A 25,772-nucleotide genomic window follows, 5' to 3' on the forward strand; every position below is an offset into this window, starting at 1 on the left:
TTTTCACTCCTCTCCACCAGTGTGTGCCATCTATGCACTCTGATCCTCCTACAGCTGAGAGATCCCTTTGGTTTCCAAAAGAAGGGAGGGGTATCTTTTTAATGAAAAGACATATAAGCAGACCTAAGGTAGATAGCAAAGGCAGTTTCACCACAACCCTTGTTGGGTAGCCAACATGTATATTTAAAAGAAGATTTTCATGAAGATTTGAGAGAACATGTTAGGGGGACCTATATGGAGACACCACTTAGTCACTTGGCTTTTTCTCCTTTTTATATCCCAGAAACTCATTAGGTACACAAGGACATGCTCCAGATGCCTAGTAAAAATGGAATTTAGATGGAAATTGGATAACCTAATTCACATTGGTCTTAAGCTTTCTATGTTCATAAATATAATAATTATACCAAAGTCATGTTGCCTGGAAACATATTTTATCACTTGGCTTTTATTTTTTTCCCATAAATTGGCTGTTCTTCTGTGAACTGAGTTGTAATCATATTTGATTGTGCCAAAGTTGTTTTCAGTCCACTAAGGCATTGTCGGAATTGGATCTGAAGAGTGCCAGTACAAAGTAATTGTGGCAGAGGCAAGGAGAGGGGAAAGGTGGGGGAATTAAGAAGTGACACCCTGCCCTGAATGCGACATTCTACTATGATAACTCAACTCCCAGAAGAGGGTGCAATTTTCTAGGAAGTATTAATAGGATTGGAGAATGTATAACCTTGGTCTCAGGCCCAGAGCAGTGATTTTTAAAGTCTCAGGCCCAGAGCAGTGATTTTTAAAGGTGTTGGTGGTACTGATGGGGCCACATTTCCTTGAGGTCAGTGGTTCTGAGCCTTGACTGCACATGGGAATTATTTGGAAGGCTTTTAGAGCATACCGATGTCTGAGTCACACCCAGAGAAATTTTTACTTTGTTGGCCTAGTGTGCTGCCTGGATGGTGGGATTTTTAAAACCTCCCCTATATTGTAAATGTGCAGCTGGGATTGAGACCCACTGCTCTGTTTGTATCAGAACCCTGGGTGGGGTGAGGGAGGGGAAGGCATATGTAGTTTAAAAAAGGATACTTTAAATTCTTTTATTTCATTTTAGACACAATAATGTATTCAAAATTTCAAATAACATTAAATTGAGGTGTAAGGGTTTTTTGTATCAAAAGGTTTTAAAAAGGTTAAGAACACAGATTTAGAGAAAAGAGAGAATTAAAAAGAGAGTGTTTATTTACTAGCAAGAGTATGTATCCACAATCATAAATGCATGGAGGGGATCAACTAAATTTTTTTCATCTTCATGGCTCAGAATATGTTTGTTTCCCGGTTTCACAATGTACATTTTTTTGTTCTCTGTTGTGCAGCTATGGGAGACATCCATTTAAGAACAATTGTTTACATGTGACACATCGAAACTGTTTACTTCAACTTTTATGGAAACCCAGCCTCACGGAATCACTGCAAATCTATCTGCTCTTCAGACAATACAAAAACCCTCTGAGATGCCATGGAGAAGAGGAAGCCGATTCTCAAATCTGGATACCATTTTATTTTTGTCATTGGCTTAGGATGTAACTGAACCCTGAAAAGAACCACTGAAATGCTACTCCATACAAGGAACAGTAAAGGGACTGGTATGTTATTGGATAATCCGCATGATAGATACATGTAGAAATATCACAAAAACCAACTCACATGACCCAAACATAGCAAGTTTCCTAAGGGACAGTGGTGGATTCAGAACTTGGCATTCTGAAGCACATTCCCATTGTAGACAGTAATGCTATGTGCATGAAGCTTCTGTTCATTGTTTTCCACATTTAAGGAAACAACATCCCGTAATAGAAACTAGCATGCAGGGCTAAGGCATATAGAATTTTTCTGCAGGACTTTTAAGCTTTGAGAGGCCAGTATTCCATATACTAACATTAAACATGTATTTTTCTTTTGTTTTTTACTTTTCATATTTATATCAGTATATATACAAGGACAATTGTACATATGTAAACATTTTTAAAATTAAAAAAAAAAAAACAGCTGTTACACACAAATGTATTTTGCCAAATGCCTAAAAACAGTCAGTTACAGTCATATCATTGTCATCCATCAAATGGTCTTTAGGGATTATTAAGCAGATGATGTAAATACAGTATCAATACAGCAAATTTGTCTCTCCATAACTGTTATTTATCCAAAACAAATGATATCCCTTTAAATTGTGAATGGTCTGGAGGGAGTTTATTGAGTAATTAATTGAACAAGAAAACAAAATGCCCAGCGAAATTCTTGGTCTCTGTGCTTTCCTAGAGCAAGGGTCGAGTAGTGCAGCTGCTGTCTGGCCTTGAGACACTGCTGCTGATGGCTGGCCCCTGAGAAGCATCCAGCCTGTCCACTTTCCTTCTGGTGACGTACAGTGCCCACCTCAGCAGCTGTGATCTTTCAGTACCAGAACATACCCGCCAGTCTCGCCTTGGAGGCTTGTGAGCCCATCACAGGCTGTCCTGCTGAGAGAAACAAGTGCACCAAAGACACATCAGACCACTGGCTGCTGGTGAATCGGAAGCTTCTAACTTGCCATTACTCCAGCCGTTAGTGGCCTGAAGTTTGTTCCTTAGCAAAACTTTTTAGTCACCCTTATCTGTGAAATGAAAGACTTTTAAGAAAAACAACTTTTACACTGTTTATTAAGTGTATTTATCATCAGTAGGACCTAAGGAGTCCCAATAGGTCATTCTGCACTGATGCTGAAGCAGGTTGATGAAAGGCTCTTACCAGCTGGGAGGGAAAGCCTCAACGGGTCATAAAGAGTTAAATAAAACTAAAGCCACAAGTGCACAGCAACTGTGAAGTTACACAAACAGCTGACAAGGGAAAGAATCTGATGTTTTGAGCCCTATTTTTTCAACCCATAGAAAAATGAGAATTCTATGTTAAAAGCTCCTCCTTCAAAACCAAAAAAGTTTGATGGTGGTTATAATGCCACTCTGTCATTCCAAAAGAAAGTGAGCTTGGAAATCAATAGATCAATCACATGCTCTGTATGTGAACTTCTGAATTTCGTCATTCTTTCTCCTTTTTCTTGAGATGAATGCAATCTGCAGTCAAGATTTCAGAAAGACCCTCTAAATTTGATTTCTCCCAGTAGTGTCCATAGGCAAAATCCATTTCATCTCCATGAAATGATGCCCAAATTGAAGGGTCAAGTTAGAAGGCAAGGTTTTATACTCTGTGTTGTGTTTTGTTTTGTTTTTTCCTGTAAAGGACCTCTCTTCTGAAAGTCTTTGAGAACATCTTGAAAAGTAATTTAATCATCTAAAAATATACTCTGTAAACAGCATTTTTCATGACAAGAAGGGACGTGATTACTGAGAGCACAATAAAATAGACCCATCAGACAGAGGTTTGGCTGAGCACATGGATCATGGCTCAAGTCAAGAAGGGGAGGGCAGACAGATTTAAAGATGCAGCAAATAAAGCGGGTTTTGACCAACATCACTTTAATGTGCACTGAATGTTTTCTGGTATTGAGTGTATAAAAGGCTAATGTTATAAGGTTTATTTTGACTATAAAAGAGTTTATAGATTTGAATGTAAAGTACTCATGTAAATATGCTTTCTAGTCTTGCTTCCTAGGGCACAACTCCCAAGTTGAAAGAATTCACAAATGGCTAGTAAGGAGCCAACAGACCTCCTTCTCTGCCTACCCCACCCTGCCCTTTATCTTCTTAATTATTTTTAAGTGAAAATTATTATTTCAAATAAAAATCATTAACCTGTGTCTTTTGGGAGACATGATTGCTCTAGAGGTATGTAGTTTGTAGACATCCTCTTTGGTCAAAAATGGAATGAGAAGTCTTTCTGTTTTATTTTTTATTTCATTTACAGAGACACTATGATCTTAGAAGAACTGTAACTTTAATGTTCTATTCTGGGTATCCACTCTGTCTTCCATGTTTAAACATTCTTAGAGCCATTTGCAGAATTCTTTGACAGGTTTGTAGGCTCACTAGATGTGTGTACTCATGGTTGGTGTTCTGGATGCATTATAGGAAATATCTCTGATTTTTCATGCACTGAGGCAGAGAATGGACCCATGGCACTAAATATAAGCCATAATATAAATAAATATAATAAACACAATTATTTTTGTAAATATTTAATTTGGAGAGAAATTTTGAGGCTAAATAGCAATTTGTATCATGGAACTAAGAAACACGTATCCCCCCAAACCACTATAGAATTATGACATTAAGCAGAGGAAACCAGTTATGTTCCATTGTATGCCTTTCCCCCCATTTTTAAATTTTTGCACATAGATACTTCTGATTGATTGACTGTCCTACTGCCTGAGATGTTCCATTTATCCGTAGTCAATATAATGCAGTAAACCCTGATGTAAAGGAATGTTTCCAGTCCCTCCACTAAGGGAGTCAAAATGGAGGGGTGGCAGGGGCCCTTAAGAAATGGAGTGACCCGGTCTCTGCATTGAGCCACACTTTGTTCAGACAGGAAGTAGCATGCTCCTCTGGGGTCTCCAATCTAGAAAATAGATCCCCAGATCATGTACAGTCTGGAAAGGAATGAATCTGTGCTTGTGAAACAGTACAGCATAATAAGTGCTTTCAATTTGCTGTAGTTGCTATATTTTTTAAAGATATCCAGTGCTTCAATTAGGAACAACCTCTCCTTGGAGCTGTTCCTTAAAAAAAAAAAAAAAAATGTGTAAAGCAAATGTAGATTTCAAGTGCCAATATACTTTTCAGTTTAAAACGGGTGCTTTATTTAAATGAAGTGACAGTTTCTCTCACTTTTTTTTTACTTGCATTAGAAGAAAGGCTTTCAAGTTGTGTTTGCACATAAAGTCAACCCAACACTGAATTTCTGGACATAAGATTGAGAGGATTTCTAAAAGAAGTTCCTGAAAAGATAAAATTAGATATTCTGGAAGGACTATCTATGTTTGAATCCCATTAACAGGCACATTACTTTTTGTAGATTCCCTTGCAGATTTGCGTAATTTAATCCTGTCCATTATCCCAAATCGCTTGGGGCTGTTTTACCTTCTACCTTTTTTGGATTTTGTTCTTTACTTTTCACAGTTACCTTTGGGCCAGAGGGAATATGGTATTTCAGACCACCTCTTCAGTATTTCAAAATCAAATTTGTTCATTTATTCATTTCATGCATTGTTTATTTCCTATTGTCTGGTCTATTTTAACCTTATCTGTTAGTTCTTTAAATATTTCCTTGTGTTATTCAACATGATAATAAATCCTTAACAGGGTATTTTATTTTACCTTAAAATAAATACCTTAAAAGGGTATTTTCTTTTCCTTTATTTTACTTAAAGGAAAGGGAATATATTAGAAGAATACTGGGTAGCTTACAGAGTAAGTGGAAAGGGAGAACCAGGCTTGGAACTGGCAGGAATGAAGGGAGGCAAGACAGCTACAGCTTCAGCTTGATTAGGCACCTCCACTGCCTGCTGGACTCCCCATGGGGGCAGCAGATTGTAAATCTTATCCTACCAGTTGGCAAGTTGGTATGAATTTTCTATGAAAGGCTCTAAAGGCTCTGACCACCATTTGCAGCATAATGTCTAGTTTTTATACTCTGGATTACCTTTTTTTCTTTCATTTTTATGTTTTCTTCTAAAATTGCTGCCCAAACTGTTTTTTTGTTTGTTTGTTTCAAATGCATGGAGTCAAGATGAATTTCACATTCTCACTCTACTAGCTTAAGATAGGTAAGAGGCAAACATTTCTATGGAACAAGACTTGATTTGTTGCTCAAACTCTTTTCCCCACTCTGAGATATTGATTGGATAAGATGACTATGATCTTGGTAGCAAGTTTTCTCCCTGCAGGATAGAGCTAAAGACTAGTAAACAGCTTCCATTTTATCGTATTGTGGGTGCTCAGCCATTCGCTACCGTGTGTGTGAAAATTGGCTGAGAAGCAACAGCCCATTCCCAGCTATGTGTTAGCACCCTTGCTGTTAAAACACCCCTGCTGGGAACAGTGGGTGCATGCTCGTAGGGTATGTCCTAGGGGAAGGTGCTTTTAGTTTCAGGTGGAGCTTTTCTATTACCTGTACATGCAGAGCAAGCAATGATGCAGCAGACCTTAGGAAACAAAGAATAGTTTTATTCACATTTCATTCTAGCTTTGTTAGAATCACCAAAATAGTGCATCTTCTGATTCAGTTTATAGCCAGAAAATCAAAATAAACCATCAAAAGCAAAAACTTTGTCTAGTTCCTGTTTTCATCCTTTATATCCAGCAAGCATCCACAATGTGGGGTTGAGGGATGATTCCATACCCTTCCTAGTTCCAAAGTAGGTGGTCCTTGAACAGTTGTGTTCCTTTTCCTCCTAACTAGGAACTTCCACCACCGATGGAGATCAGTCCCTTCTCTGGTTAAATGAGCACTTGGAAGAGAGAACTCTAGGGGTGCAGAATAGGAGTGGGAGGCACCTTTGGTCTTTTCCCGTTAGCACTTGCACATGGATTACATAAAGTTGGAAGTCACTGAGAGATTGCTCCTGAGGCTGTGAGTTTTAGGTTGGGGAGAAGGAAGAAGCAACAAGCATTGGGAAGTGATGGGGCATTTAGTCCTGGCATAGGAGCAGAATGGAGATCCACACACAGAGCCCAAAAGCCAGGTGTGCATGAAGAGCACAGTTTCACCACTGGGGATGTGGTGGAAAAGGGTCTAGATGCCTATGACAGACTTGCGTGTTTTGCAGTTTTACTGAGTGTTGGATCTCTATGTCACGGTCTAGCCCCTGGTGGCGGTGGCCCCTCCTCCTGGTGTGTCCCTTTTGCAGTGTTCAGAGAACCTGCATCAGACAAGGGGGTGCTCATAGGCTGGCAGGGTTTTGGTCAGGGGCATTACCATTTCATCTTCCTAGGTATCACTGAAATCAGAATTAAAACTAAAGCAAAATGTATGTGTGTGTGCACGCATGGTTTTTGTTTTTCTTTTTCTACAAGAAGGCATACAATGAGACCAAGCAGTCTTAACATATTGCACATAAAAATCATCAACAATGTTTTCAAAGAGTTTATGAGGAAAAGGGTATTTTTCTCTCGAGTTAAAAAATATATATAATATAAATCTATGTATACCTTAAGCCTTAGCCTCTTGTTTTACAAATTTTCAGGCTGTGGATTAGTGTTTTGATGGGTAAAGCTCTAAAATAATGCAAATAGTCCCAAATCTTTAAATAACAGTGGTGCTAAGTTATACCAGATAACAAAATACAGAAACGTGCTGATGTAAATTAATGTTCATTCAGTAATAGTACAAGATTTCCTGCTAGATTACACCTATGTATCACTGCCTGATTAAGAAACCCCACTTTTGTTTCTAATCCAGCACAAAATGTGATTCTACTAGTCTTTTTAATGAATAAAAATGACCCAATATCTTTGTTTTATATGGAAAAACTTTTTTTTTTTACAGTAACTGCAAAAATATTCAACAAAAGGTTTATTCATGATAACTAAGTATGTACTCTTTTTAACTTGCTGGAAGAGACTTTTCTCCTCAAAACTAGCATCATCTCAAAAAGACAACGTATTTCAGAAACTGGATGTTCTACTTCAACATAGCTGTTTATATGTCACTTGGTGTATGTCTGCGCTAGTGATTTTCCACCTCTGTTAATCTTCAAGGGGTGATGTCCCATCCACAGCGGATGCTGCCTCATGGGGAAGTGTAAACAGCAGCACAGTCTGACCTCTGGTAGCCAGGCAATCGTGTGTATATAGATTCACATCATGTCGCATTACATTCTCTCTGCTATTCCGCACACATCAGGTTCTTACGCTATTTTAAAAATTACCTGGTTCTAACACACACCAACTAAAATATACATGGCAACTGCTTTCCTGAGCAAGTGTGATTTGTTTTATGGCTGTTCAAGTTATAAAATTGTTCTTACACTGTAGGTAAACAAAATCTTGCTGTTTTTAAAGGTCACTGTAATTTGAGGTTCAAATTTCTGGCACAATTTTATTAGTATTCACTTCTCAAGTTAGTTAAGATACCATGGTTTTCTATGTTACTCTCATTGTAGCATCAATAAAGTGGCTTTCAATAAAAGATTTCTGTTATTTTGATGCATGATTCACTTTAATCTTTTTTTCTCCCAGATACTGTTTCTCTTTTAGAAGTTTTGTGGAGATACTATTAGAGGGGCTGTTTCTTTCTCTTCTTTCCACATTATCCCAGAAGAGACCATGAACATGCTTAGAAATACAATAATTCTCCAGTGTAGCCAGGATGGGAAATTTCCTCAGCTGGATGGCAGAGGCTTTCTCTACTCTAGCTGTCTTGCCTAATAAACCTCCTCCCTCACCCAATAAGGATCAGTTTCCTATATCCTGTCCTATAGCCGAGGCAATAATCTCACTTGTGTTCGACTCTAAAGCATTGGGCCTTGGATGGGTTCAGTTTAGGTTCATGGGTTAATTGCCTAAAATTGGTTCTACCCTGGCCTTTTCATCTCCTCTCAAGCAGCCATTTTACCCAGAACTTGTAAATTTCTTTGCCTTTAGCTTATATTCTGCAAAAGAAAAAGTATAGCTATAGTAGTCAAGGTTCTGTTTTAATGTGAGGGAAATAGAAGTCATGAGTAAATGTACATGTATGAGATTAAAAAAAATTATAGTGGTTACATATGCCTCCATTTCTTGTGCTTGTATTTTAGGCATATACTAATTCATTATGATGAGCACTGAAACAGTAACAAACACAGTTAAGCAAAAGCAAAGCCTAGCTCAGAGACAGCAGAAGTTCTAGTTCACATCCATCTCACAGACTGGTGCTACCACCTGGAACATCAGGCTGAAGTGAACCCTATATTCCACTTCTGCTCAATAGGAGCTGGAGCTTTGATTAATCAAATATGACTGCCGTGGTGCGAATCTATGCCAATTGCCCCTAAGAAGCACCAGGCCTCCTGCGGCCATATTCCTATGGATGTGCATGAATTGTGTTATAAATATTCTGTAAGTCATGAATCTCTTGAAGCACAAAATTAAGGCACACATTTCCAAAATAAAATTAAGTTCTGAGTCGGGGCAGCTTGAGGAACTTAATCAATTCTCCAAATAACTGCAATATTAAAGTGTGATCTCACAGCTTTACTATGCTCCACCTAAATGCTTTAAGAACTAAGAAATGGATTTAAAGATGTGGGTGAAGCCACACTGGAAGTATACAATGAATGAAATACAGAACCCAACATAAAATAGAAATAAGGCAACACAAGATTCACTTGTAATGAAGACTTTGGCTGTAATTAAAGAAAGGTGATGGATACGTCAAATATGTCAAGGGGAAGGAAACTTCCTAACTGTAGGGATGTACTGAAGACTAGGCTCTAGGCATTCGGAAAGAAACGGTGAAGGCAGAAGTCGAGAAGATAAGGAGACTTGCTGTGATGTATCAATAATTAAAATTGAATTAACTGAATGTTTCCAGAGACACGGTTGTACAATACGTTAGCACTTACACAAAAGCAAATGCAGAACCACGATTAATGCATCACATCTTGGGAATTATCAAAGCAGTAGGATGGTTCAAATACGGCCTATAAATTTGGATCAGCAAGGGTCTTCTTCCTTACCATGTTTGAGTCATCCCATATTTATACTCACTCCAGAAAAGTACCATTTCCTTAACCTGTGGTTTCCTCAGAGGGTCTTGGTGAGTTTCAACCAAACGGGCAGATGTCTTTGGGCACTGAAGACGAGTCCTCTACCTTGCATCCTCTGATTCCTTTATGGCCCTTTTCTGGACAGCCCAGGCCCAAGTTACATCTTGTGACCTCACACACCAGTCAATGGATGGGATGAAACCTAGACTTAACATGTGATACACAGCAGGCTGCCACCCATCCTGATATGTAGACAGGGCACAACTACTTTACATCAACACATAAATTATGGTTGAATAAATATTTATTAAATGGATAAAAACATTTTAGCAATATTTGAAGGTATACTTATATTAGTGAAATGAAGCTAAAGATGCTTTCAAAATGTTTTATTTTCACTGGCTGAAAACTAGTTGATTATTTGATTGAGGACTCTGACACTGCACCCCAAAATAAAACATGTTCTCTTGGCAAGGAGAAAATAGACTAAATTCCTTTTTATCTGTTACACTTTCTTGGAAAAGAGAGCAAACCAGACCATTTGTAAACTTAAGAAACAGGGACACTGTTGGTGCTCAATATACCAACACACTATTTAATATTCAGAACCACCCCATGAGGTAAGTATTATCATCTCCTTTTCAGAGATTAGGAAACCAAAGCTCTGAGATTATTTAAATGACCAAGACCACACATTTAGTAAGAGGCATGGCCAGGGTTAGATCCAAATCTTCAAAACCATGGTTCAATTTTTTTTTTTTTTTTGATTTCTTGTTCCATTATAAAAGTAATAACTTCCATTAGGAAAAATTTGGAAAAGTAGTAGGAAGGAAAAAAATGAACTCATGATCCTGACTCCCAGCAGTAACCACATCAACAATTCAGTATACTCTTTCCAGTCTTTTCACTGTGTACATTTTTTATTGTTAAATGTGAGCACCCAGCATATACAAAATGGATGTATTGATATTTTAAAAATCATTATCTGATTTTAAAGGGAAAGTATACACATTATAGAAAACTTGGAAAATTCTGAAATATTTAAAGGAAATTAAAGTCACCTAGAATCCTATTAGCTAAAATAACAATAAGCTAATATTTTTGTATATTCTTTTAGTCTATCATTTTTTTTTACACAGGTAAGCTCATAATCAACAGAGAAGTTTATGTAGTTAACAAAGGTCTACATGGACAATGACAAAGAAGACTTGGTAATAGTATTTGCCACTCAAATTATTCAATAGGGTTTAAAGAGGCAAAAAATAATCACTCAAGTTCTCTGTCCATTCATAGGGCCATCAAAATATCTGTCAGCCTTAAAGCCTGTGCTAACTTTCCACTAAGGTGAACACTGACATGGATTACACCACATTCTTTTTGCACCCAAGTGGGTCTAAATCATTTACTTAAGAATATTCCAGACTTAAAACTTTCAATACCACTTATAAAAGCCCCTCTGGGAGAGGAAAGAGAACAGCTGAGCTCTGATTAAAAGTTTTTAGTATCTTTATAGTGAAAAATATATAATGCGCCTTAAACATTTTGCATACTTAAATTTACACACAAGTGGTTTAGGCAGAAAATAAGATATGATTAACAATAGCTCGCGTAAATTTTAAATGGCGTAACAGACCCCATCTTACATTATTAAAAGTCCAAAGAATTTATTATCAAAACTAAAAACAAAACTCCAGTTGCACCTAAAGTAATAAACCTTTACAACAAGCAGGTAAGGAAAAGTGGCAATGTAAGCTTACACACATTACTGAAGGCAACGAGGAGGAGCAAAGGAGAACCCAAAGACGGAATGTCAAATATGTTCATACAGTTTCCTGTCGATTTAAACACTCATGACACACTGAATGAACTGAAAGAGAGAAGAGTCAGTGTTAGATTACAGACCTCATAACACCAAATACACCATACCCCATTTTTAGGCAGCTCACATTTTGGTTTTCTGATTTGAATTGTGCATACACACACACACACACACACACACACACACACAAACCCTAACTTTCAAATAAGAGCAAGTGATGGATAGAAAGGTTCATTTCTGTGAAGGAAGCAGTCTAATATTAAATTCAATGGGTATCTCATGCCAAAGCTTCTTAGAGGAAGCAGATCTTACTCCAATTGATAAAGAATTATTTAAATTCTAAATAATATCTAAAAAGAAGCTAGAAATGGTCATGGTCAAAGAAACCCACAAATACAAATATAACAGTTGAGTTTACACTGTTACAGCATATGGGGACTTCCAAACTGTATAGTATTTCCCCACTATTTAAAGGGAGCATCTTTAAACAGTTTATTTCCTTAAAATCTGCTTTATTAACAGAAAGAAATCCTAGCATGTTAATATATATACACATAAATAGAATATCTGGCCCTTTCCCTGTAATTTAGAAACCCGAATTTAGAGGAATTGTCATCAGCTGCAAAATGTTTGCTGTTTGTATTGTTAAACACACAGCAATAGACTTCTGCTAAGTCCCCAGGGGTGCTTCACACCGTTACTGCTAATCCTTGCAGCACAGCAAGGCCAAGCTGATTATCCTTCTTGTAGAGAAAAGAAAACCGAGGATTCAGGATATTTAGAAATCTCTTATGTGGCCCAGTCTGCGGCCAAAGCCTGTGCTCTTTCGATTCTATACATAGGCTCTCGATCTTTGGAAACAGCGAACTGCAAAGTTAATGCACACCAAAAAGAACATGCCTTTAACCAGAAGGAATGAGCAGATTTACACACACACATATTAAGCCTTTTTAAAGTGTACTTGTAACTGTGGCAGCTGCTAAACTAAAAATATGTGCATCTTTATTTTGTAATGGAGAAACATTTTAGAATATTCAGTTATAGTGATTTCAATTCTAAAAGTGATTTCTTTTTAAAAATCAACAGCTGTCAAAAAATGAAGAAACAACTAAACATCCCCCTATATTTGTTGAGTACATCCAACTAATGGCACTTGGTTATGCTCACACTGCTTAAATGACCTTATCCTACCTCAGTTTGGCTGTTTAATAATTGACTTGTTCATACTCATGTCCTCCATAAAGAACACAGGTGTGCAAAGTACAGTTTTGAGGGTTAAAGCTACATCTCAACGACTGAAATTATTTGTTTATAGAAGGCAAAAGCAGACACAATATTTGCACGGTATTTTTCAAGGACATTTCTAATTTAAACCTCACAATTGCCTAGTGAGGAAGCATTATTACTACATCCTCTTTACTCAAACAGAAATGAAGAAACCTACCTGAGTGATGCAGCCAGTAAGTGGGAAAAAACTGGGCTATCAACGTAGGTCTTTTTAAATGCAAATCAAAAGTGGTCTATGGACAAGACTAAATGAAATTAATCTGCTTATTTTGTTTTTCTCCTCCAAGAAATCTCTCAATTTTAGAATACTTCAGTGTTCAAAATTACTAATGTGATTTAAATTTTGGACAGCCACTCCTTCATTGCTCTAGCATTTTAAGATGTTCTCAACAGCTAACTTTATTTTGTGTACATCTTATCTGCTTACTTAGTCTTAATTTACTGACACTTACATCATCATATGGGAAATTCACAACACCTTGCTGAGCAGTATCCCGTCTTCGAAAGCTGTCTGTAAAGCAACACAGTAAAGTTTATGGTTTTCTTTAAATCTCTTTTCTGAAATCATACTTGTTGATTGTTTTAGCCTTGGGTTCAAACTGCATTAACACTTAAAATGTACAACCAACCAGTACAAACAAGAAAGCAAAGCAACGAACCCAACTATATGGTTTAATATGCAACAAAGTACTATAGTAGGCGGTAGTTGGCCAATTTACTTTAGCATAATGAGGAGATGGAAGAAAATACCTTACCCCAAAGTCAGTAAAAGCTGTACAACTTACGAGGCCATTATCCAATTGCAATGCAAGCACCAAATTTCAAATTTCTAAATAGCATAGATATTATTTAGTTAGGAAATAGATGGATGGAGTCCCAATACCACAAATAGGCTGTGATCAAATATCCATTTCATTTGAGCTCTGCCCTGTCGAGAAGGATTTGCTTTACTAAAAAAATCTGCCTTCAATGTTAGGATACAAAGAATCACAGAACCAGATTCTAAAAGGAATTAACAACCAGAGACAATGGAATAAGAAAAAAGTATACAAAAGAAAGAAAAAGAAAAATAGGAAAGGAGAGATTATTGAAGCAGCTTCATTTAAGAAGCACATCTGAATCAAACAACCACCATTTTAAATTACTTTCCAGTAGCAGGAATTAGAAAAAAGAGCTAAAATTCAAATATTTCACACTCCAGAGAGAAATCAGAGTTTTGCTCATAATCTAATCAAAAATGCACAAAATAGCTTATTAACATTTTGTAACCTTTTAGTAATAAACTTCACTTAAAATCACTGAAATGGCAAATTAGTTACTAATCTAAAAGATTTCTGAAAAAAAATTATTTGGCTAGATAGGCATAATAGCAATGCTAAAAATCCACTGAGGTTAGGAAAAAAATAATAGGATGAGGAGAATAAAATTTGAAATCACTGAGAAACGAAAGGCCATAAAAATGGTGCCTTGGTCCACAGCAGTTGAAGCGGCTTCACGGAACCCACCTGTGAGCGCCCTCAGTTTGACGCAGCAGGCGATGTAATCATCGAAGGTGATCTTTCCATTGGTACTGTACCGCTTAGCAATTGAATTCACAGCCTGGGGACTCAACCTAAATCCTGAAAGGGAGGAAAATCATCCAGCAAAAAGTTAAAGGACTACAAAACAGACCATTAAAAATATAATCAAACACAAATCTTTAAGACCGAGAATTTATTTTAATTATGAACACAACTTCTAGCACAGAAAAACCCAGTAGAGAAACTGCCTTTAAGTAGCATTTATTTTTAGAAATTAAAAAAAAATAAAAAATGACTTCTACTAATAAACAGACAATTTTGAGTTAGCAATACCAACCCATTGTTGTCAGGGCCTTCTGCAATTCTTGAGGATCCACTGTTCCACTTCTGTCACTGTCAAAACTGATGAAGTGTTGTCTCCAGCCATTCAGTACAGCCCAGAGTTCTTTAAATTCATTGAAACCCATTGTTCCTGACATGTCTCTCTAAACCATAATCAAGGATCAGAGCGTCCTTATTTTGCAACATTTTCTAGTTACTATATCAAAGATCAAAGATATGGGGAATTTAACATTCTTTCTGCTAAAAAGGTTAAAAATTATTTGTTGTTCATCTTGTTATGACATGGTAAAACATAAGGGCCTATGGAGAAAACAGATCTGAGTACTTATTTCCACTGTGGGAAAAACAATCTATATGAAGTGATTACAAGGAAATATAACACATGAGCCCCAGTAAAACACAAGCACGCTCATTATGGAACTGCTGCACTTCTGAGAGCCCCAGGCTCTGTCACCCATCGGAAGACCCCCTTGTTAAGCACTCCCAGACCCATGGATTTCTCTTTAGGAAAATAAGGTGTGACGGAAGTCTCTACCGGATCAGCACTTGGCTAAACTAAGTCCAACAACTGTGATGTGAAAAATTTCATCACATGAAGATCAGGTGGGAAGCATGCAGAACATTCAGTGTTAAAGGGAAAAAAAAATAACATGCTTTCCTGACCACTCTGATTTCTATACTTGTTTTACCTGGATGCTTCCTTACATTCTTAAACAACCAATATTCTGTTTACTAAGTTTTTTCCCTTTTTTTCACTTCAAATTACAGCTTAAAAGCTAATTCTTTCAGAAAGCTTTCTAATCATTTGTCATTTTGTGATCACTGGGCATTAATTTTGAGATGAATTCTTTTAGGAAGGAAATTTTTTTTTGCCAGGAAAAAATACTTGCGGCAACAATCAAGGTAAAGGATACATCCAGCATTGAAACCATAAGCCGACAAGTCTCCAGGTTAAAAGCTGTTAAAGCAAGAAAAGTACATAGCATATTAATACAATTTCAAAAATTCACCTTAAATTGGATACATTCAAATTAATTAGGAATGTGATTATTTATGCACTTATTTTTTTTTAATCATCATTTTATTGAGATATATTCACATACTACGCAGTCATACAAAACAAATTGTACTTTCGATTGTTTACAGTACCATTACATAGTTGTACATTCATCACCTAAATCAATCCCTGACACCTTCATTAGCACACACACAAAAATAACAAGAATAATAATTAGAGTGAAAAAGAGCAATTGAAGTAAAAAAGAACACTAGGTACCTTTGTCTGTCTGTTTGCTTCCCCTACTTTTCTACACATCCATCCATAAACTAGACAAAGTGGAGTTTGGTCCTTATGGCATTCCCAATCCCACTGTCACCCCTCATAAGCTACATTTTTATACAACTGTCTTCGAGATTCATGGGTTCTGGGTTGTAGTTTAATAGTTTCAGGTATCCACCACCAGCTACCCCAATTCTTTAGAACCTAAAAAAGGTTGTCTAAAGTGTGCGTAAGAGTGCCCACCAGAGTGATCTCTCGGCTCGTTTTGGAATCTCTCTGCCACTGAAGCTTATTTCATTTCCTTTCACATCCCCCTTTTGGTCAAGAAGATGTTCTCCATCCCACGATGCCGGGTCTACATTCCTCCCCGGGAGTCATATTCCACGTTGCCAGGGAGATTCACTTCCCTGGGTGTCTGATCCCACGTAGGGGGGAGGGCAGTGATTTCACCTTTCAAGTTGGCTTAGCCAGAGAGAGAGGGCCACATCTGAGCAACAAAGAGGCATTCAGGAGGAGACTCTTAGGCACAAATACAGGGAGGCCTAGCCTCTCCTTTGCAGCAACCGTCTTCCCAAGGGTAAAACTTATGGTAGAGGGCTCAACCCATCAAACCACCAGTCCCCTATGTCTGTGGTCATGTTAGCAACCATGGAGGTGGGGTAGGCGAATACCCCTGCATTCTCCACAGGCTCCTCAAGGGGGCACTACATCTTTTTTTTTTTTTTTTCCTTGTTTGTCTTTTTTCTTTCTTTTTTTTTTTTTTTTTTAAATTTAAATTATTTTTTAAAATCAACTGTATGAAAAAAAAGTTAAAAAGAAAACAAACATACAATAAAAGAACATTTCAAGGAGACCATAGCAAGGGAGTAAGAAAAAGACAACTAACCTAAGATAACTGCTTAACTTCCAACATGTTCCTACTTTACCCCAAGAAAGTTACATAATATAGCAACATTTCAGTGAACTTGTTCCTACTACATCCATCAGAAATTAACAGACCATAGTCATTTCTGGGCATCCCCAGAACGTTAAATAGCTTATCTGTTCTTCTTGGATTATTGTTCCCCCTTCCTTAATTGCTCTCTACTGCTAGTTCCCCTACATTCTACATTATAAACCATTTGTTTTACATTTTTCAAAGTTCACATTAGTGGTAGCATATAATATTTCTCTTTTTGTGCCTGGCTTATTTCGCTCAGCATTATGTCTTCAAGGTTCATCCATGTTGTCATATGTTTCACCAGATCGTTCCTTCTTACTGCCGCGTAGTATTCCATCGTGTGTATATACCACATTTTATTTATCCACTCATCTGTTGAAGGACATTTGGGTTGTTTCCATCTCTTGGCAATTGTGAATAGTGCTGCTATGAACATTGGCGTGCAGATATCTGTTCGTGTCACTGCTTTCCGATCTTCCGGGTATATACCGAGAAGTGCAATCGCTGGATCGAATGGTAGCTCTATATCTAGTTTTCTGGAAGTGCTAGCCAGGGCAATCCGGCAAGACAAAGAAATAAAAGGCATCCAAATTGGAAAAGAAGAAGTAAAACTGTCATTGTTTGCAGATGATATGATCTTATATGTAGAAAACCCTGAGAAATCAATGATACACCTACTAGAGCTAATAAACAAATTTAGCAAAGTAGCGGGATACAAGATTAATGCACATAAGTCAGTAATGTTTCTATATGCTAGAAATGAACAAACTGAAGAGACACTCAAGAAAAACATACCATTTTCAATAGCAACTAAAAAAATCAAGTACCTAGGAATAAACTTAACCAAAGATGTAAAAGACCTATACAAAGAAAACTACATAACTCTACTAAAAGAAATAGAAGGGGACCTTAAAAGATGGAAAAATATTCCATGTTCATGGATAGGAAGGCTAAATGTCATTAAGATGTCAATTCTACCCAAACTCATCTACAGATTCAATGCAATCCCAATCAAAATTCCAACAACCTACTTTGCAGACTTGGAAAAGCTAGTTATCAAATTTATTTGGAAAGGGAAGATGCCTCGAATTGCTAAAGACACTCTAAAAAAGAAAAACGAAGTGGGAGGACTTACACTCCCTGACTTTGAAGCTTATTATAAAGCCACAGTTGCCAAAACAGCATGGTACTGGCACAAAGACAGACATATAGATCAATGGAATCGAATTGAGAATTCAGAGATAGACCCTCAGATCTATGGCCGACTGATCTTTGATAAGGCCCCCAAAGTCACCGAACTGAGCCACAATGGTCTTTTCAACAAATGGGGCTGGGAGAGTTGGATATCCATATCCAAAAGAATGAAAGAGGACCCCTACCTCACCCCCTACACAAAAATTAACTCAAAATGGACCAAAGATCTCAATATAAAAGAAAGTACCATAAAACTCCTAGAAGATAATGTAGGAAAACATCTTCAAGACCTTGTATTAGGAGGCCACTTCCTAGACTTTACACCCAAAGCACAAGCAACAAAAGAGAAAATAGATAAATGGGAACTCCTCAAGCTTAGAAGTTTCTGCACCTCAAAGGAATTTCTCAAAAAGGTAAAGAGGCAGCCAACTCAATGGGAAAAAATTTTTGGAAACCATGTATCTGACAAAAGACTGATATCTTGCATATACAAAGAAATCCTACAACTCAATGACAATAGTACAGACAGCCCAATTATAAAATGGGCAAAAGATATGAAAAGACAGTTCTCTGAAGAGGAAATACAAATGGCCAAGAAACACATGAAAAAATGTTCAGCTTCACTAGGTATTAGAGAGATGCAAATTAAGACCACAATGAGATACCATCTAACACCGGTTAGAATGGCTGCCATTAAACAAACAGGAAACTACAAATGCTGGAGGGGATGTGGAGAAACTGGAACTCTTATTCATTGTTGGTGGGACTGTATAATGGTTCAGCCACTCTGGAAGACAGTCTGGCAGTTCCTTAGAAAACTAGATATAGAGCTAGCACTTATTTTTATATGCTACTCAATTTTTGTGGAACTGAATTATAAGGAACTTGAAAGTACATTTTTTCTAGACAGAGGATTCCTTCTAGAACCCAAATCTGATTTTAACTATTTTAATTGAAATCTCTTTAAAACATAATGCCCAACACTGTTAATATTTTTAGGTGTGATTATAGTTCTGAAGTTGGGAAGCAGAAAGACTGTGTCTCTTTCTGAAAGGTTTCTACTGAAGTCTTTGCAAATGAAATGATAAGATATCTGGTATTTGCTTCAAAATAAGCCAGTGGCAGGGTTTGAGATGAAACAAAAAATTGGCAACACATTGACAATAGTTGAAACTGAGTGATAGGTCTGTGGGAGTTTATTGTATAATTATCTCTGCTCTTGGATATTTTAAAATTTTCTATGATACAAATTTCTAAAAGTATTTTATACTTTTTTGCCTTTAGAACTATAATATAGGGAATTCAACTCACCATAATGAACCATAATGTATTATATCCACCATGATGTGTAGCCAGATAACGTTGCTTTGACCGTACTCATAATTGACTATATTATATAACCAATTTTGCTAGTTCTGTGTCTAATCCTTTGTTTTCATCTCTTTTCCCTTTACTTGCTGGCACCAAGTAGCAATTCCTGCCTCAAAAAGCCCATGACCTCTTTCCATATACAACAAGCTTATACAGGAAACCAGATAAATATATTTGTCAGAATTGTGTGTTAAAAAAAGAGGACTCTATTAAAGAACCAAGGAACAATTGAGGGATGGCCACTGTTTAGAAGACATTTTTGGTTTACTTATAGTTTGAGGGTGTTCTGAGGACATTTCCGTACCTCACTTAGGCAACCAAACTAGAATACAGCCATTGGTTAATGGCCTGCTGGTGACTGACCTTGGCATTGGGAAACTTAGAAATAAAGAACCCCTTGCATCTTGCGTTACGGTAACAGGAACCAGCACTCTGAGGAAATACTGTGTGGGTACACCGAAGCTGTAAGGCTAGAAGGCAGAAGTGTCAAGGGTCATGTGGACAAAGCTAGTAGTAAATTCTGCAAGTTTGTTAATATGCACACAGAACTACACCTCTTTCCAGCTTCCTTTTTTTCTCTCTAACCAAACTAAATTTAAAACTCAAGTGGTTTCACTGAACCAACTTTGTAGCGTTTCCAAATAGTACAAACTATATGTTTCCTGTGCTTAACAGATTTCTTTGTTTGGCTTATCCTTTGCCAGAAATAAAAGACTGGACACTATCTCTATGCTGGTTCTTCAATCTCCATTTGACTCACGGCTGTAATCATTCTTCATTTTGACTTTTAAGTTGTGTGGTGGTAATGAAGTCCTTCTAGTCTAGGCTCGAGGTTCTCAATCCTGGATGCACATCAGAATCACACAGAAGCTTTACAAGGTCCTGATACCTGGGCTGCACCCCAGAAACTCTGACTGTAAGACCTACCATCAGCATTTTAAAAAACTTCTGATGATTCCAGTGGGTAGCCAAGGTTGTGTCCACTGGTCAACTCAAAGTGTAATTCCTGCACCAGGTGCATCACAATCACCTGGGAGTCTGAATGCAGAAGCTCAGGCCCCACCCCAGATCAACTAAACCAGAATCTGCATTTTAGCGAGATCCACAGGTGATACATAGTCACATTAAGGTACTGGTTCTCAAAGTGCGGCCTCAGACCAGCAGCACCAGAATCACCTGCAAACTTGTTAAAAATGCAAATCCTCAGGATACATCCAGACTTCCTGAATGAGAAACTCGAGTGCCAGGCCCAGCAATTTAGCTTTACCAAGTCCTCTGAGTGAGGCTGATGCCACTGAAGATTAAAAAACACTGCTCTAGAGGGTCTGACAATCACAGGCTCAAGAGGACAGAATCAATTTTATTTGGCTGAGATCAAGGTTTTTGACAGGCAGTGAAGCAGACAACTTTTGTTTCCCAGTTTTATGAATGGCACCACCATCCACTCAGTCACCCAAGCCAGAAACCTGGGCAGTGTCAACTCCTTCCATCAATCACCTCCTAAACAGCTTTAGGATCCATCCATATCCACCCCACTGACACTTCCCTGTATAGGTCAGCACTTTCCTCACCTGTATGACTTTGATGGTCCCCTAATGGGCATCCCTGAATCCAGTTTTCTTAAGCCATGTCCATGCTCCCCAATTTAGTCATTACTCTACTGCCAGGGTAGTATGTGCTCTCCCATCTAAAACCCAGTAGAGGCTTTCCACTGCCCTCAGGATAAAGTTCAAACACCTTAATAGGATATATATCTCCAGTCCACCTTATCTCTCACTCTTCATTCAACCTCCCTACTCTATCTTCAGGGTGAATTTCTCTCTGAAGGAACCATGTGCTCCTTCACCCCTGGGCCTTTTGTTTGTGCTATTCTGGCTGCCTGGAACCCAACTCCCCAATCTCACTCACATCTTGGTTTGTCTCACTTTTGCTCACCTTTCACTTGTCCACAATGAAGATATCAATTTTGCAAGGAAAACTTTTCTGACCTTTGTCTGGGTTATCTGCCCCCTTACGTGATCCCAAAGCCTCTGGACTTCACTTATTCCGGTGCTTTTATACAATGCCCCAAATGTAATGTTTGTGTTTGCATATCCCAGCACTTAGTACAGTGTAGGTGTTCACTAATTATGTATTGGCCTGATGAACGAATGAATGAGACTGAATTTTTGTCCCTATGCAGGCAACCATCTCCCCCCTCTCTCAAACACACTAGAGTCATAGGTCAGAGGTATGTATCAGGAAGAACAGAAGTCTGGTCATCCAATTTCCACCTCTGAAGAGGAGGAAATGAGATGGGCAGTGAGCTTTATAAATAAAATCTAATTCTTACTCTTACTTAAACATAATATATAATCTTAAGCCCAAAATAACAATAAGGTATAGGGCTCTGATTTTCCATTTTAGAAAAATTTCCATATTCGCTCACTCAATAAACATCTCTTACATACTTAATATGTGAGGGGCAGGGTTCAGGGTACTAGGAACTTGGGGGACACAAATGTGAGATCAGATCCTGCCCTAGCTGACAGTCCAAGGGAAAGAAAAGTCAGGCACATAATCAACTCCAATTAAGGTAGAGAGTAGAAAAGCCATAACAGAGACACCAAAAAACTACCAGGAGGTACTGAGGAGAGGCTCCTTCCTACTAAGAGAATCCAGAAAGACTTCATAGAGGTAGCATTTAGCCAAACATCGAATGATGGGAAAGCTGTGGACATGTGGTGTGCCAGTTTGAAACTGTTATGGACCCCAGAAGAGCCACATCTTTTAATCCAATCTTGTTGGGTGGAAACTTTCGATTGAATGTTTCCATGGTGATGTGACCCACCCAACTGTGGGTGAGACCTTTTGATTAGATTATTTCCATGGAGATGTGACCCCATCTAGTGATTAGTTCACTGGAGTCCTTTAAGAGACCTCAGGGAGAGAAGGAACTTAGAGAAGCTGAGAGAGACATTTTGAAGAGAAGCTAAGATATGTAATCTAGAGTTGTTCCCCGGGAGAAGCTAAGAGGCAACATAGACCCAGAGGCTTGGAGATGCTGGGAGATGCAGACAGAAGGACCTTTGCAGATGCTAAGCTAAGAGATGAAGCCCAGAGTTTGCCCTGGAGAAGCTAAGAAAAGACTCCCAGATGCTTAGAGAGAAATGCCCCAGGAGAACCAAGCAGAGAGCTGAGAGAAGCTAAGAGAGACAGAAGTCCAGAGACATTTTGGAGAAAGCCATTTCGAAACACAACCCGGGAGCACAGGACCAGCAGATGCCAGCTACGTGCCTTCCCAGCTGACAGAGGTGTTCAGATGCCATCAGCCATTCTTCAGTGAAGTCATCTTCTTGTTGATGCCTTAATTTGGACACTTTTACGGCTTTTGGACTGTAAATTTGTAACCTAATAAATCCCCTTTATAAAAGCCAGTCTATTTCTGGTATTTTGTGTAATGGCAGCTTTGGCAAACCAGAACATGTGGTGACTGTCTAGCAGAGGTAGGGACCCGCATAAACAAAGCAGGGCAGGACAGAACAGGCGTATGTGAACATATATGACTAACAGGAATCATAAAAGGAAGTAAGAAGTAACACAGTCAGATGTGGCTGGATTATAGAGGACTTAGGATTCCTGCTGAACCGTTCTGCTTAGTTTTGTGGGCACCAAAGAGCAACCGAAAATTTTTTGTAAGAGTGTCAGGTCAGAAGTGTGTATCAGGAAGAACAGAAGTCTGGTCAGCAATTGGAAGGGGGCAGGGGATGAGACAGGCAGTGAGCAAAAAGAAAATTCACCATTCTAGGTACTTCTAATGTACCATAATACTGATGTCTTAGTAAGTGTGGGGGAGGAAAGCTCTTGCTCAATTTTGTTAAATGTACTTTTTTATCCAGAGATAGCCCTTATTAATTTTAATTATATTTTAAATAATTTCAAAAGAACCTTTGCTACAATTTTACCTTTATGCTCTCTTTCGTCTCCTATTCATTTTATTAGGATTCTCAACCACCTTTTCTTCATATAGAAATATACAGGGTAGAGGACCCAGCAGGACAGCCCTCTCTTCAGTGGTCTGTTTCAACCTAACTTCAAAGGGACAAATGAATTCAAGGAAAGGGAAGTAAATTACCATCTTATACACTAGGGCAACATTCCCCATCACCCACCTCCAGGTACGACTGCTTCTTTTTACACAGTCAGGAAACGGCCCCGGGAGCTGGGCTGTAGTAACACACACACACACACACACACACACACCTCAATCATCATTTTGTCCTCAGTTTTAGAGCATTACATATTACACCAATAGATATCAAATGGAAAAAAAAAAATGAACAACAACAGACCAATGGCTGCATAATTTCTTTAGTATAAAACTCACTCTAACATTTCACAAGCAGACAGTTTTGTGATTCGTCACAGCCCCCTCTGTACTTTCTTTAGGAGGAACAATTAAGGACTAGGTAACAGTAAGCAAATCAATTCTATCGCATGATCCCAGGATTTAGGAAATGTCTCCTCTATTACTAATGTGAACTAGACCATCACTAAATGTGCTTTTGCAAATGAAACATGTAAAAGGCCAGCTCTCCAAGCATTTTGTTAGTCAGATTTTAAAACCTGCCACACCTCACACTACTGAAAAGGGTGTAGAATAGTCTGTGTTGTAACACTGGCTCACTTATGTTAAGCTGCTAGTAGACCTTCCTTGTTCACCAGCCCAACCGCTAGAGGTTAACAATTTACAAATTAAACATGCTGCCTACAACAGTTTAAAAAAAAAAATCCCATAATCTAGAGAGTGCTTCTTTTGTTCAGGATAAGATTAAATGCCAGAAATGCAACAAAGTTCCTCTTTTGTATTAATCTCTCCAGCTAGGAAATATTAGTGGGCCACTAAAATCTCATTACATTTTTAAAAAACATAAAGAGTTCAAAAACAAGGTCTGAGAGTCATCTAGTAAACATTTTATAAAACAGTCCAAATGCCACAGTTAACTCCTCAGGTGAGAATTCTAGGTTGCATACTTTATTTCAGTTTAACAAGAAACAAGGGCTTCCAATTTGATGTTCTATCCCAATTAACAACTGGCAATAAGTTGGCAGGTAACATGCCAGAGCTAAGACACTATTCTCTATTTTGGAAATTTTTCATGGTCAAGATCTGTTTCGAAGAGAAAGCAAGTGGTGTGTGTCTGGGACGGTGAGCAAGAGGCCCCAAGTCAAGGTGCAGTGCCTGGGCTACATTTCCCTATCCGCAGCTCATGGCAAAGAGCTCAAAAGGCAGGAAGGTGATTGAGACAGTTAATATTATGTGTCAATGTGGCCAGGTTATGGTATACAGTTGTCTGGGCAAGCACAGGCCTGCTTGTTACTGTGAGGGTATTTTGTAGATGGGATTTGCATCTGTAATCAATTGACTGCATCTACAACCAACAAGGGGGCTGCTCCTCAGCAATGTGGGACTGTGAGGATTTCAGAGGTCAGAAGAATTTCTGCCTCAACTTCAGCATTGGCTCTTGCTGGAAATTCCAGCCAGTCAAGTTTCCCCTCGTAAATTCTGACTACGAACATGAATATTACCTTTACTGGCGTTTCCAGCTATGTGGCCTACCCTATGGAGTTTGGACTTGCCAGCCCCCATGGTCATGTGAGTGAGTCAGTTCCTTATAATAAATACATATATATCTCCTGTCAATTCTGTTTTTCTGGTATAAGTGCTGAGATTACAAGGCAGCAGATCTAGTATGTGGGTAACTCAGGAAGAAGACCACAACTAGTGGAAGGAGTTCAGAAATTTTAAAAGAGTACTTTCTACTTAGCCTGAACACATTCTCTGAAGCATCTGGTAAAGAGGAAAGACCTGGGATATGGTATGGCAAGCGTTCATGTTGCCCGGAGTTCGGGATCAGAGTGGAGAACTGGTCACTCGGGGATCAGGGGTGCAGGACAAGTCACTTGAGATCAGGGATGTGGGACCGGCCACCCAATGCCATAAGTGCCAACATGCTCGAGGCCAGGTAAGCTTTAGGCAAACAGTCAGCAGTAAATGTTATTAGCTCCTATCACTACGGACACCTGACCTGGCAGATTTCCTGGCAGCACATTAACTTGTCCTCTGTGAAGCAGGCCACACAAACTGTCTCACTGCTTTGAATGGTTCCAGATACATGAAACCCAAATCCAAGAAATCTACTAAACAAGTAGGTGGAGTGGACTAATTAAGAAATATTTTCAAATTAGTATTTTGAGAGAATAAACAACTTAATTTAGCTTTTAAAATACTAAATTTTGCTGAATCTGAAAACTCAGTTTCCTTGATGTCTATAATGAGACGTAACTGCTAAAACATGAAACAGTATTTTCAGAGAAAC

The 25,772-nt window shown here is 38.3% G+C and overlaps 2 protein-coding genes across 11 annotated transcripts in view; one reads left to right on the forward strand and one right to left on the reverse strand.

Moving 5' to 3' along the window:
• Positions 1–1,546, forward strand: part of ADAM22 (ADAM metallopeptidase domain 22) — a 285,191-nt gene extending 283,645 nt beyond the window's left edge. For all 9 annotated transcript variants that reach the window (XM_037836582.1, XM_037836583.1, XM_037836585.1 and 6 more), the window contains one exon: positions 1,359–1,546. In XM_037836582.1, the coding sequence (XP_037692510.1) occupies positions 1,359–1,379 (21 nt within the window). In that variant the 3' untranslated portion in view covers positions 1,380–1,546. The remainder of the gene's footprint in view (positions 1–1,358) is intronic.
• SRI (sorcin) overlaps positions 1,202–25,772 on the reverse strand; it is a 29,032-nt gene continuing 4,461 nt past the window's right edge. For both annotated transcript variants that reach the window (XM_037836601.1, XM_037836600.1), the window contains exons 4-8: positions 15,544–15,587; positions 14,625–14,772; positions 14,273–14,386; positions 13,220–13,278; positions 1,202–11,528 (exon numbers count right to left, since the gene is read on the reverse strand). In XM_037836601.1, coding sequence (XP_037692529.1) covers positions 11,502–11,528; positions 13,220–13,278; positions 14,273–14,386; positions 14,625–14,772; positions 15,544–15,587 — 392 coding nt within the window. In that variant the 3' untranslated portion in view covers positions 1,202–11,501. The remainder of the gene's footprint in view (positions 11,529–13,219; positions 13,279–14,272; positions 14,387–14,624; positions 14,773–15,543; positions 15,588–25,772) is intronic.

Source organism: Choloepus didactylus, chromosome 5 (assembly GCF_015220235.1).
Source record: "Choloepus didactylus isolate mChoDid1 chromosome 5, mChoDid1.pri, whole genome shotgun sequence".
In the NCBI taxonomy this organism is placed as follows: Eukaryota; Metazoa; Chordata; class Mammalia; order Pilosa; family Megalonychidae; genus Choloepus; species Choloepus didactylus.